The sequence below is a fragment of the Symphodus melops genome, assembly GCF_947650265.1.
Source record: "Symphodus melops genome assembly, chromosome: 3".
In the NCBI taxonomy this organism is placed as follows: Eukaryota; Metazoa; Chordata; class Actinopteri; order Labriformes; family Labridae; genus Symphodus; species Symphodus melops.
In genome coordinates, this window is record NC_136693.1 from 15,903,819 (window position 1) to 15,916,042 (window position 12,224).

General features: G+C 41.2%; 1 protein-coding gene across 1 annotated transcript; it reads right to left on the reverse strand.

Annotated features, from left to right (window-relative positions):
* Positions 1-6,652: 6,652 nt before the first annotated feature.
* Positions 6,653-10,058, reverse strand: irx3a (iroquois homeobox 3a). The gene is made up of 2 exons (XM_079339935.1): positions 9,559-10,058; positions 6,653-8,945 (listed from the first exon to the last, which is right to left on the reverse strand). Exons 1-2 carry the CDS (start codon positions 9,775-9,777, stop codon positions 7,878-7,880), a joined length of 1,287 nt encoding a protein of 428 aa, XP_079196061.1. The 5' UTR covers positions 9,778-10,058; the 3' UTR covers positions 6,653-7,877.
* Between the last annotated feature and the right edge of the window lie 2,166 nt (positions 10,059-12,224).

A 12,224-nucleotide genomic window follows, 5' to 3' on the forward strand; every position in this document is an offset into this window, starting at 1 on the left:
TGCAGACACATGACTGCAGATATTCTGGCATGGAGGATTGTATAGACTATTGGCTGAGCTGAGAAGAATCAATAGCTGGGTTTACAACTTAGACTCTAGTAAGCATCATCATTACACAGTGAAGCCCTCTCACCTGCTGTTATCGACCCTTCTCTCAGGTTTACAGCAGCACTGAGCAATGCCTGGCTTGTCTGGTGATGTCATATATGGCTGTGTATGTGTGTGTCTGGTTTGTAGCAGCAAAGCAAACACAACCTGTCTGGGTCATGCAGTAATGCACGGGGACGTGAATAGCCCTATCTGTGGTATCCGTGTTTGAATAAATCACTTGTAGGTGTTGCAAAATACAGCATGACGATAAGTTGGAGCTGCTGTGTCCGGTGCTGTTAAGGTCTCTGTTGTTCATGTGTGGTGCTGATAAGCAAGCACAGCTCTGGGTTGCTAAACAATTTCCTGAACATGGTTTACCCCCTGCCTATCATCATGCTAGCTCTCAAGAACAATGTTTAGCCTGCTAGCTGTTTTGATACACATACTTCCGCTTGCTTTGTACCTAAACATTTTGAACGCAGGAATGTGTAATTCCTTAAAAGTTTTGCATATTTGACATTTTTACTAAAGTTCAACCATTTAAAATCAGAACAATATTGTAATGCTAATTTCTTTATTTATTCTTTTGCTAGTTACCGAGCATTAGAAGTTGAATAGTAGCCTACATAGTGATTTGAGACTGGTTATTCAGTGCTTTCACAATTTCTAAGATTCTGGGGTGAGCTGCATGTTTAAAATGGCCGTACTTTCCGCCTGGCTTTACCTGGAATTTTTCAAACCAGCCTCATAATATTTCCTTGCCAGGGTGAACCAATGTGACAACCCAACCCAGAAGGAAATATTCAGGAGAAATGCTTGTAGGTGAATGGGAGGAGGTAAAGACGTTTGTATCAGTGCACAATACATGACCATCGCCTGACTGGTGCAAGCTCTGTGCACTTGATGAAACTTATAATTAGTAGTAAGACATTAAGAAGCCGAGTTCCAAAAATAATAGAGGCTGGATAAGGAGAGTTGCCATATCGCACAACACATGCACACAATTTTTTTTTTTTTAAAAACAGTCAGAGTCAAACATGCTTTCAGAAGAATAGATGCATACACTTCTCCAGACAAGCTCAGTCATTACTTCCTCTCTGATCTTTGCTCTATTAAAAATGTGTTATGGGTACTAAGTCAATTTCATTTCACTGTGAAATCGTAGGAATCCAAATCAATCCAGCTCCTCATATTACTCAAGAGAGACTATATAAAGTTTCATATTGGCACCATGCAGTCACTAAAATGCAAACAGAATATAGGGAAGCTCATATAGGTGGTGTGTGGTACTGATAGAGAGGTGATGAACACAGCCAGTTGGAGGTTGTGAAAATGAACTCATACTAAAACGGATGTGGATCAAAGAAAGAGACGGCACTAGTGATCATAGTCAGACTTCCTGTGCACCCCCCCCCCCCCCCCCCCAAGCCTCCTTATACATTACCATTATTAAAAGGAGAGGACTCTCTTAATAAAGTCTATTAATCACACCAGGGGAGTCGGTTCATCGGTTCACCCTCTCGTGAGGGTCTCTAATCAATCAAGCCGGCTGCTAATGTATTCATGGGAGATGTAAGAAAGGACTTGTTTGACAGTGTTCCAAGGAGGAAGAATTTATTAAGTTCCCTTCACCAGTCAGCCAATCCTGAGGAGTCGTGAATGCAACCCCACTTCTATACCTCCCTTGTTCTCTCCTCCCGGTCCTGTGAATAAAACGGCCTTCATAATGTATGAGGTCTGTACAAACATTGGAAATGTCCAAAATATGTCCTCTCATTAACAGTGATGAGTGAAAGCCTGACTATTGGCATTTGTCAGATATGCTTCAAGTGTGAAGGCACTGTTGTACAAGGCCTCTGCAGTGTCGAGTGATGTAGAGACATCACTCTCCTGCGATCCTCTCAAAAGACAGAGAAAATGTGTCTTATTAGTTCACACGAGGTGGCGAAATTCTGTGCTACACCGCTGACTAATGTACAAAGCTGAGAAAGCATAGGGCTGCTGGTTTTCTGGGCCTCTGTTAGTGACGTGTGAGAGGAGACATCAGGCTGGTAAAAGTGCACAGCTGTTGGAAGCAGCTATAAGGACAGGCATTTTTTGTATAAACCCACCCCTGTGCTCATCTCCTTGGAAAAAGCTCTACAGGCAAATTGACACAGTAAAGGGACTGCGGCTTTTCCCTGGAAGCATGAGAAAATGTTGCAATAATTATTTTACATTCATTCAAAAGCGTATTTAAAAATTTCAATACTAACTACAAAAGTGTTAAAGAAAGAGAAGAGAAGTTCCGAACATATTGGGACTGAGGCATGTTTTATAGAGCAGGGTGCCTGAAAAGCCTGTATTGGCCTTGCTTTGTCCTGAGGAAGAACTGAAAGGAGGCTATGCTCGGCTTCAAAGCTGCATTTCCATAATTGCCCTGTAACTCGGGCCTGTCTGAAGATCTGAAGGGGGCTGAGAAAAGCACAATCTTTCAGCTGGCTGAACGGCAAAAGCCTATACGCCTCTCCCTCTGGCCCGTCAGCCTGTCGCCCCCTACCCCACTTGTTGCCTTTCGGATTCAGTGAAAGAATTCCTCTCCCTAACCTCCGTCAACAAAAGGCATGAAATCAGTGCCCTCCCTCTCTCCTGCTTCGGCCCCAGAGAATGCCACTCCTTCTGGGCCTTTTGTCCTTTTGCTCAGAGCAGGGAAACACAACAACCCCTCTCACCCTGCTCCCTGGCTATTCTTTAACATGTTGCTGGTGCACTTTCACTCACATTCTCAATAATGAATGTGCCATAAAACATGCAGGAGACACAGAAGTCGCATATCTTTGGCAACGAGGTAAAATCAAGCTTTCCACCTTCTCTTCTTTCAGCTCAGGAGTGCTACTGTAACAAGTTGCCGTGGAGCGCGGCGGCCTGTAAGCCTGTGCATGAAAGTATGTGGTGTGTGAAACATGTGTTCCTGAGAGCAGTTCCTCCTGCGGTCAGCTAACACACTCAGGCCGAGGAGTTGCTTGAAGAAAGGGCAACCCCCTTTTTCCCGGCCCAGGCAGAGCACTGGGTGGGGGCGCGGTTGACAGTGGCTCATAAAAGGATTAACCCACCGCACAAAGACAGTGGGCCGCTTCTAAGCCTGACTAGGTCCACAAAGGAGATGACATTTGTCTGTCTCTGTGGCAGGAGGGGGTGTGTCACAGCGCTCCAGCCTGGTGGTGAGAGAAGAAGGAGGAGAAGGAGGTGGCACTGGTGCTGGGGCTCATAAGACAGAAGGGGTGAACACAAGAGTGACCCCCTTTATTTGCAGCGGCCTCCTCTTTCAGAAGACACCTCTGGCCCTCTCCAATGGGCCGCTCTAGTGTTTATTTACTCCACGGTTTCTCCCCATTCACACGTGATACTCTGATGACTCCATTGGCCGGGCCCTTTCAGCTGCCTGGTACTGCAGTCCACTTTCTATGAGATCAATGAAGGCCTCGAAAGACGGATTAGATTTCATTTTAATGATTCCATCTTTCTCAGATTTTTCCCCTTCTAAATGGCTGTTAATGGTACATTACTTTTCCACTAGTGTAGCTGTATATGCAATCAGATCATTGATTATTGAAAATAAAAAAAGAAGAGTAGATGGAAGTGCTCAGGACAACAATGTGATAAGATTGGAAAATAAGTCCATTTTATGCACTAATATTGCAGAACCATTCCTTATTCACTAAACATTTACAAAAGGAGTATTATTCTGATTGTATTGCTTTATAACGTTGGATATCTGGACCTGCAAATTGTATGATGCCCAATTTAATTATTTTCAAAGTCCATAGCAAGTGTGCGCTGATTATTTTGATTTTGATCTTAACGTCTTTTCTCACTCTGTCTTGTATTAAATAAACTTCTGTTCTTTTTTTGACAGTTTAGTAGGCTACTTCAGTGGCACAGTGTGCCCCCAGAGACTCACAGTATTTAACACAGCATGGACCTCAGAAATAAGAAGAGGAGTCAATGTTGATTATTGCTCATTAGCCAGGAGAACATCCACTTAACGTGCAGGGAAACGAGTGACACACCATGCCCCACTGGAAATGGTCCCTGTGTAGCTCAGAGCTAAATGTTAGTAATGCATTCCATTTGCTCTTTGTAACCGGGAGCAGGTTGGACACGTATGGCGACATAAGCAGGCATGATTACTTTGTTTCTGCCGAGGCTTTGTAATCCCTAATTTCATGCACTGATCAGAGGAGAGGCCCTGAGCTGCACGTACGATCACTGGCCCTTCAGTAGCATTTCAATTCAATCCTCATGATCAAGAGGTGGCTTGTTCAAGGCCCCACAGGAGCAAACATCCTGTGAACAGTGAGGAAATAAAACCTCCTTGTACAGTATATGATAAGGTTCAGTGTGTTAACATGCAGCTTGCTTAACTCACAAACCACATTCAATTTAGCATATATATTTGAAGCTGACCTAATTCATTATATCAATATAGTATACATTTCATGAGAATTAAGGGGCATCATGCTGATACTGTTTAACGTATGATAACAAAATAGACTTATAAGTATCTGTTCAATTAATTGGTTTAATTCAAAAGTTGTTATACATACTCCTAGTTTAGTGTATGTAAATCATGAATGTCATTTTTATCCTGGTCATTTAATGTTGCTTCCTCTGAACCAGAATAGTGAAAGAAATTGCAGAGACAAGAAGAAAAAACTATTACATCAATCAGCTGGTTTATGAATATGCATCGCGCGGATAGAAAAGGCTCTGAAGGACGGTAATTGATTAGACAGGAAGGCGACATGGCGAAAGGAGCTGCAAAAGAGTCCGCAGTGCTTCGCTCGGCTGATTTGGTGTTTGTTTAAATCAAATCCTAAATCTGGAGTGGATACGGCTCCAGAGAATCTGTGCTTTACATTATGACAGACGTTCAAAGATATTATCCTCGTTGAGTCGAGGAATGTGTGACACATGATGTGATGCGTGATTTAAAAATAAATTATGTCGACTAAATTAAAACAGTTTGAGTTTTAAACTATGAATAAAATAAATTGTTTTAGAATAGAGTTAAACAAAACAGTGTCTATGAAAAGGGATCTATTTCATCTTTAGGTGGATCATTTGTAAAGTCAAACTTTGTCTCCCATTGCTTTAATGTTTCCAACATCGTTTTTTTTCTGCTGTCCAAGAATATGATTTAATACAATAATCTGCATTACATGTCTCAGATGAGTCTTTAAAAGGCTGACGATTGTTTGATAATCGCGGTGAAAGTTAAATAATAGAAATGTTGACGGATTTCAATCTTTACATATTTTTTTGTACTTTTTTTGTCGCCTACATTTATCTTGTGTCATTTACTCCTTTTTAAAAATTGCATGATGAGTCCTGTAATCTAGGCCAAGCGGAAAAGCATGGCAGCCATACATAGTTTTTATACTTACACTACTAACGAAGTTTTAACAAAAACTATGTATCCATGAGAATTGTTACCTTGTATAGCCAAGTGTGCGTTATTTTCAATGTTTGCAACGTTAAACTCATGCCTATAGGTTTGTACCTTGACACTTTGGCATGCCCTTTTGTTTTTATGTTTACTCTGAATAATTCTGAAACATGTGCGTACAAATTAAAATCAATGCTCTAAATTGACGCTTGCTTTTGGAAGCATCAAAAACAAGCCTTGTGATTCACACACGGTCTATAGTTCACATTATTCCAATCATATTTAAAAGGTTTTAAAATACATTTTAAATTATTTTGGGTTAAACTTGCAATTAAAAATATTTACTATCGAATTTAATTTCACAACTGATAGATAAATAATGAATGGGGTAAATAAAAAAGGAAGAAGACAGCATAAGCAGAATGTGTTTCTGTGAACATGGCTGACTGTTAGTGACTGTAGAGGGAGCTCCAACACTAAGTTTACATAAACTTCCTCTGATAAGCTCTCACACATGCAAATGATCACATCACGGGCAAACAAAATAAATGATGTTATTATTAGAGATTCAGCGGCGATATATTACAATTATACAACAGAGCAGGGCTAGTTGAGGAAAATGTATGTGTGCGGAGTGCGGAGGCATTACAAATCGAGCATGATGAGATCTGGGAGTTTAGCAGCAAAGCCAAAATCCATCTTTAGGATCAGCTGAACCACTTTTAACAACGATAATCTTCCAGCCATTTATTACCTAAAGTCTCTTTATAGAGCGTAGATTTTCAGAGGAAAATTAATGAAAGAATTATTCATTTTAACACGACCAGTGCGCCTCTATACGGATAATCCCACAACATTAATATCCAAATGTATGCCGCAATACTGGCTAATTAGCCTTAAGTCCCTTCACTACAAAAGTGTGATAAATCCCTCTCGAATATTTACTTATCACGGCCACGGAGGATGAAGTCTGTGCCTCAGGCTGTCCACCAACACACACAAACACACGCACACACACGTACACACAGCGCACCACAGCATTGCAATTCAAGCAGCAATGCACAATAACAGCCACCATCAAAAGCAGCTGTCAAAACACCTCGGCCAGAAAACCAACCATTTCTTAAAGTTGCAGCAGTTCATTTATTAGCCAAAATATAGACTTTCTTGTACAATTTGGTTCACAAGTATGTACATATTCTTAACTTTATATACAAAAACATTTGAACATCAAATCCTCACAGAACTTACAAAAAAAAAAAAAAAAGGAAAACTCACAGACTACAGGTTCATACATTATTACATTAGCATTTTTACACAGGACATGCTTACAATGTAAGTATACAGAGATGTATTATTCTTATTTTACATTCCATATTCAAATTAAAATAAAGGAAAAAAGAGGATGGGTGGAAGGTTATTAAGAGCAGAGGACCAAGAGAACAATGTTGCTTTTAGATGGTTCTTAGGCCTGAAATAATCAGGGGTAAATGAAAAAAGAGACCTCAAATAAACGAAAAAATAAACACTAATAATAGCCTCATGAAGAGCTAAAACACAAAGTGATATAAAAGTGACAATTGCCTTTCAAAAACGAGTCTGTAGTGAATTTGCATTGAGCTCATTTGCATGACCAAACAAGTAAGTGTAACATAGGCCTTGACGGAAAAAAACACAAGCGCTCACACACGCACAATGATAAAACAAATCTGACAATAAAAGCTAATTTGGGTAAATGTGGCGTTTGGAAAAGAAAAATGTGATATCGCATCAAAAAGAAAAAAATCCCAGATGTCACTAATTGACAGCCTCACTGTCTTTGAACTGGGTGGAAAGCTGTTTTTAACAACTTTGTTTCTGCATCCAAAGGCACTAGATCTTTCTCTGAAAGTGTGGCGATGGAAATGAAAACAGAAAATTAAAACGCAATAATTATCATCAGAGCTCATCCTGGCTTTCAGTGGTTAAAAATGTGACGATTTAATTTGTTTAGGGATTTTTTGTAAACCATTGAACCCAAGCATATGGGCCTTAATATCATATGACAATAAAATACGGAAGGGCCACAAATATTAAGAACAGTTTTCACCCAACTCAACATAAGACTTTATATTCTTAAATTCTTTCTGGTGAGGTTTTGAACTATAATCTCGGACCTTTATCTACGCAGTTTCACACACACGCAAACATCACACACACACAAGCTCTATTATTTTAACAGTTCATCTGAGTGGCCTAAAAAACAAAAACAATGTTTTGACAGGAAAAAAAGGCAAAAGGGGGTCTACAAATAGAGGAGTTAATGACAGGCAATGGGCTATAGTGTCTTTGTTTCTGTAGTTATTTATACATGCGCGTCTCAGTGTCGGGGACATGTACCTGTGACTGCAGTCTCTGAACTATGACTCTTGTCCTCCGTTTGCCTGCTGCTGTAGAGGGCCAGGCCGGCTGCAGAGGCCTGGTTTGCCAGTCCAAGATAATGGTTTGAGTTTAGTAAAGCCAGCTGGTGTGCCGAGAATGCTCGGTTCGTCCAGTTCTGGATTTTCCCAACAGGACAAGAAGAGATTAGTCTGTGAGGGGCGATTATGGTCTGCGCGGTCGGCCCTGCGGAGTTGCTGCCGTTCATTTGTGGCGATTTCCGCGGATTGTCAGGGGCAGTGGCTGTCTCTGCCAAAGACCAGATCTTTGGCTTCTGGGCCGGGGCAGGGTTGTTTTCTGACGGGGGTGAGTTTACGGACACGGGGTTCAGTTTGAGGGGTTCCCCATTTGGTTGTGACGCTTTGGTGTCCAAAGACGCGTGATGAAGATGATGATGGTGGTGGTGGCTATGGAAGTGCTCTCCTGCTCTCTCCACGTCCTTGCCCTCCTTTGCCACCGCTTTTAGAAACCTCTGTTCAGGCCCTTGTAAATCCTCATAGCCATCAGAAATCTCAGAGTCACTCCTCCCGTCTAGTTTAAGATCTGAATGCAGGTCGTCTTGGTCATCCAAGTCGTCCTTGTTCTCAATATTCTCCGTGTCGATGTTCTCCAGGTCGATCTCCTCCTCGTCCTCCCGCTTGTCGCCCTCCTCCCCCTCGTGATCGCTCGTATAAACATTCCCCTCTTCGTCTGTCCGGTTCCGTGGTGCCCAGGTCATCTTGTTCTCCTTCTTTAGCCTCCTCCTGGCATTGGCGAACCAAGTGGACACCTGGGTGAGGGTCATTTTTGTGATGATGGCCAGCATGATCTTCTCTCCCTTGGTGGGGTATGGGTTCTTACGGTGCTCGCTAAGCCAGGCCTTCAGGGTGCTGGTGCTCTCCCGGGTGGCGTTTTTGGGTCTGGACGGGTCACCAAACTGATACTGGCCATATGGGTAAAAAGCGGGGTGATGATGGGCAAACCCTGGGTGCTGGACCCCGGGACTGTCTTTTAGTTCATACTGAGCACCCTGAAACAGAGAATCAGAGAGATTCATTAGACTTTAATTATAATGCAACACGATACTTTATCATGAATTGCTCTTTATGACTGATACATTTTCTCCCAAATGATGAAATAGTAGGCCTACGCTAATTAGAGAACAACGAAGTGCCGAAATATTAAACTATAAAAAAACAACTAAACACTTGTTATATTTTCTAAACTACAGAATAACAATAATTTTGAAGTACAAGTTTCACAAATAAAAGAAAGAAGAAAAAAAGAGTCCCAATCTATTTAAAATGAAACACTTGTTCGGACAAGACTTGACTTTTATTTACTTTGCATATTCCACACCTTTACATGTGCACCACCCACAACACTTTGCATCGTAATATTAACTCTTCAGGACATTATGATGCAACAATTGACCTAAAGCACAACTTGTGAATGTGTAACTTTGTAACTACTTTTAACCAGATTTCTCCAAAGATTCAGAAGCGAAGTTTACAGCGGCACTCTAAAAGTTCAGACTACAAAAAGTGCTGCTAAAGGCTTGTTTACTTTTTCTTTTGGTTTTGTTTTGTTTAAAGTGTCACCTAAAATGTAATGACTAGTTGAGAGAAAGCTGAGAGACTCACCAATTGATTGAAAATTGATATTTCGTTCGAGTAGGGCAGAAACGCTCCATAGCCCTGCGCTGCTGCGGCGAACGGAGATCCATACATGGTTGAGAGGACGTTGGAGAGCGCGCCGGACGGACTGAGCTCTGTCCCGGACCGGGCATTGCTGGCGATCCCCTGGCGCTCCGGCGGGTATATCGGTCGGATGTACTGATATCCCAGCTGCGGGAAAGACATGGTGGTAGGAAAAGGGAGGGAAAAAGTCTGCTGCGATCACACAAAGCAAGGGAATTGCCTCGATATCCACTTTTACAGTGTGAGCATGTGAGCAACAAAAGGTGCAAGCAAGGGAAGTCTATATTTCCTCGGGAACAGCCAGTGTAAACGATCCGGTTGCGCCCCTTATTTCTTCCTCTGTCTTCTTCTTTCCACCCTCACTTCCCTATTGATCTGGATGGACTAAGGTCAGGTCCTTACAGATTGCTTTAGATTATTGGGACTCCCTTGCTCAGATTGACATTTCTAGTCGTTTAGAAGCCCCTCCTATTTCTCAAATCTCACCCCTCTCATATACACCACACACCAAACAGCCTCTCTCTACCTCCCTCCCTCTTTCTCTCTCTCTCACTAACACACACACACACACACACACACACACACACACACACACACACACACACAACCACATACTCTCTCTCTCTCTCTCTCTCTCTCTCTCTCTCTCTCTTTCTCGGATAAGTGCCTTGACGTCGCGAGCTCTTATTTGAATAGGATTTCAAATCTCATTTTATGGCTGGCCAATGTATTCCATTTGTTATTGCTCCGCGTCTGTCCTACTACATCTTTTCGTGTTAATTCACAATTTTGGCCATTTGCACAGCAGCGAGCAATTCGGTGTCAGTGACTGATTAACTTCCTTTTTTGTCTGCAGTTTCCCTTTTACACACAAATACAGAGGAAACTTTTCTTTGAATAAGTCAACTTGGAAACTACAAGACGACATTTCTCAAAAATTAAAAAAAAAATAAAAAAAAATCAATCGATAAATAAAGATGAAGTTTAAGGCCACTTTAGACCGTTTTTTTTGTCTTTTTTTTATTTAAAGAAAAGTGTTTTCTCACATTTTTTTTGTGAGTTGAAACGTATCCTACGGTTAAAAAAATCGTTTGTTTATAAACATATGGATCACAAAGAAAGAGGGAATTATTAATAATAATGTGTTTGTACCGCCGTTGTGCTGCCTTGTAATGACCAGTGATCACAGGTTACACACACCTTTTATTTATCGCTTCATCCCTGGCTCAAAACTGTGTTTTCTCACACCGGCTCTGGGGTGTCTTGGGCTCTTGAGTGCAGGGAAGAATCGGACTCATTCATTCATTAATTTAAGACATCAAACAGGTCGCATGTAGCCCCTTGACATCAAAGAGCGAGCTGATAGGCGCATTACACTGTTAATGAAGACTAAGTGTAAAACACCAAACAATCGTATAGTAATAAACATTTCAGTGGATTGGGCTGGGAAGATGTATATTCCAGAGAAAAATCCGGATTTCAATACACAGGATAAACAAATAAAAATAGGTGTAAAGAACAGACAAAATCAATAGTTTTCTTTTTTTTTTAAACGACCGGATTTAATTACTGATATTATGAATAACAATTAAAAATAAAGCAGCATCAATAATATGTAATGCAAAAATAAACAGCTCGCTCGAGGTGAAGCTTAAGTCAACAAATAAATGGTTTTAAATAACGGCTCTTAATCCACTCAAAACAAAGCGATCATCCGGCAGACTGCACTTTAAGAAATCAATTTGACAAATTTGATTGATACAACCGATGTTTCTTGTAAATAATACAGATTAAAACAAAACAAGTGAGTCAGAATTGAAATTCCAAGAACCAATATCAAAGTGTGTATGGGACAGTGATAATCGCATTTCAACCCCATTTTGTACCAGCATCTGTTTTGTTAATCGTTTGCAAAACAACCGCAGAGGTAGAATTATTATTACATGCACTTTATTTGAATATGGAATAATCTTTATGTATTATGGACAGCGTGATAAAATCCCATCAAACTCAGTTAAGTTTTGATAATGCGATCTGCGTTTCCCAGAATCCCGAACTTGTATAAACCTTTAATCTTCTTTGGAAGCAGATAGTTATCATTGTCTGGGAGGGATAATAGCAGCTATAATTTCTCATATGAAGCTACCCATACGGAGACGCCTTGTTTCTGTAAAACTGTCCTGGATCTGTGTGTGTTCTGCGTCGACATCCACCCCAACCCGGATTATGAGGTTATTAATTACAGCGGCTTGCTGGTGCCATCCGACCGGAATGGTAATCACTACATAGCAGTCAATAGCACGATCACACACACGCACGCATACACGCGCGCGCGCGAGAACACACACGCACGCGCGCATATACAATCACATGATTGACGCGCAAATTGAGGGGGTCCAGACAGTGATGTGAAGGGTGGTTAAAGATAAGTGTAGGATTTGACTGTAAGATACACAGCAGCATAAAGAATAGTAAAGAAGGTAAAGAAAAGAACACTTAAATAACAATATAGAAGAACAAGAGAGAATAAAAGGAGAAGAGGGAGAGACAGACAACGTGGCCGGGCTGTGATAAACGTTAGAAGTCAGAGTATAAATCTGCGAGTCCTG

What these genes read in the sequence shown, in the direction of transcription:
- irx3a (XM_079339935.1), bottom strand. Translation starts at nt 9,777, where the DNA reads ATGTCTTTCCCGCAGCTGGGATATCAGTACATCCGACCGATATACCCG. An exon ending in TATCAATTTTCAATCAATTG is followed by an intron (nt 8,946 to 9,558) that starts GTGAGTCTCTCA and finishes TCTCTGTTTCAG; the next exon opens with GGTGCTCAGTATGAACTAAA.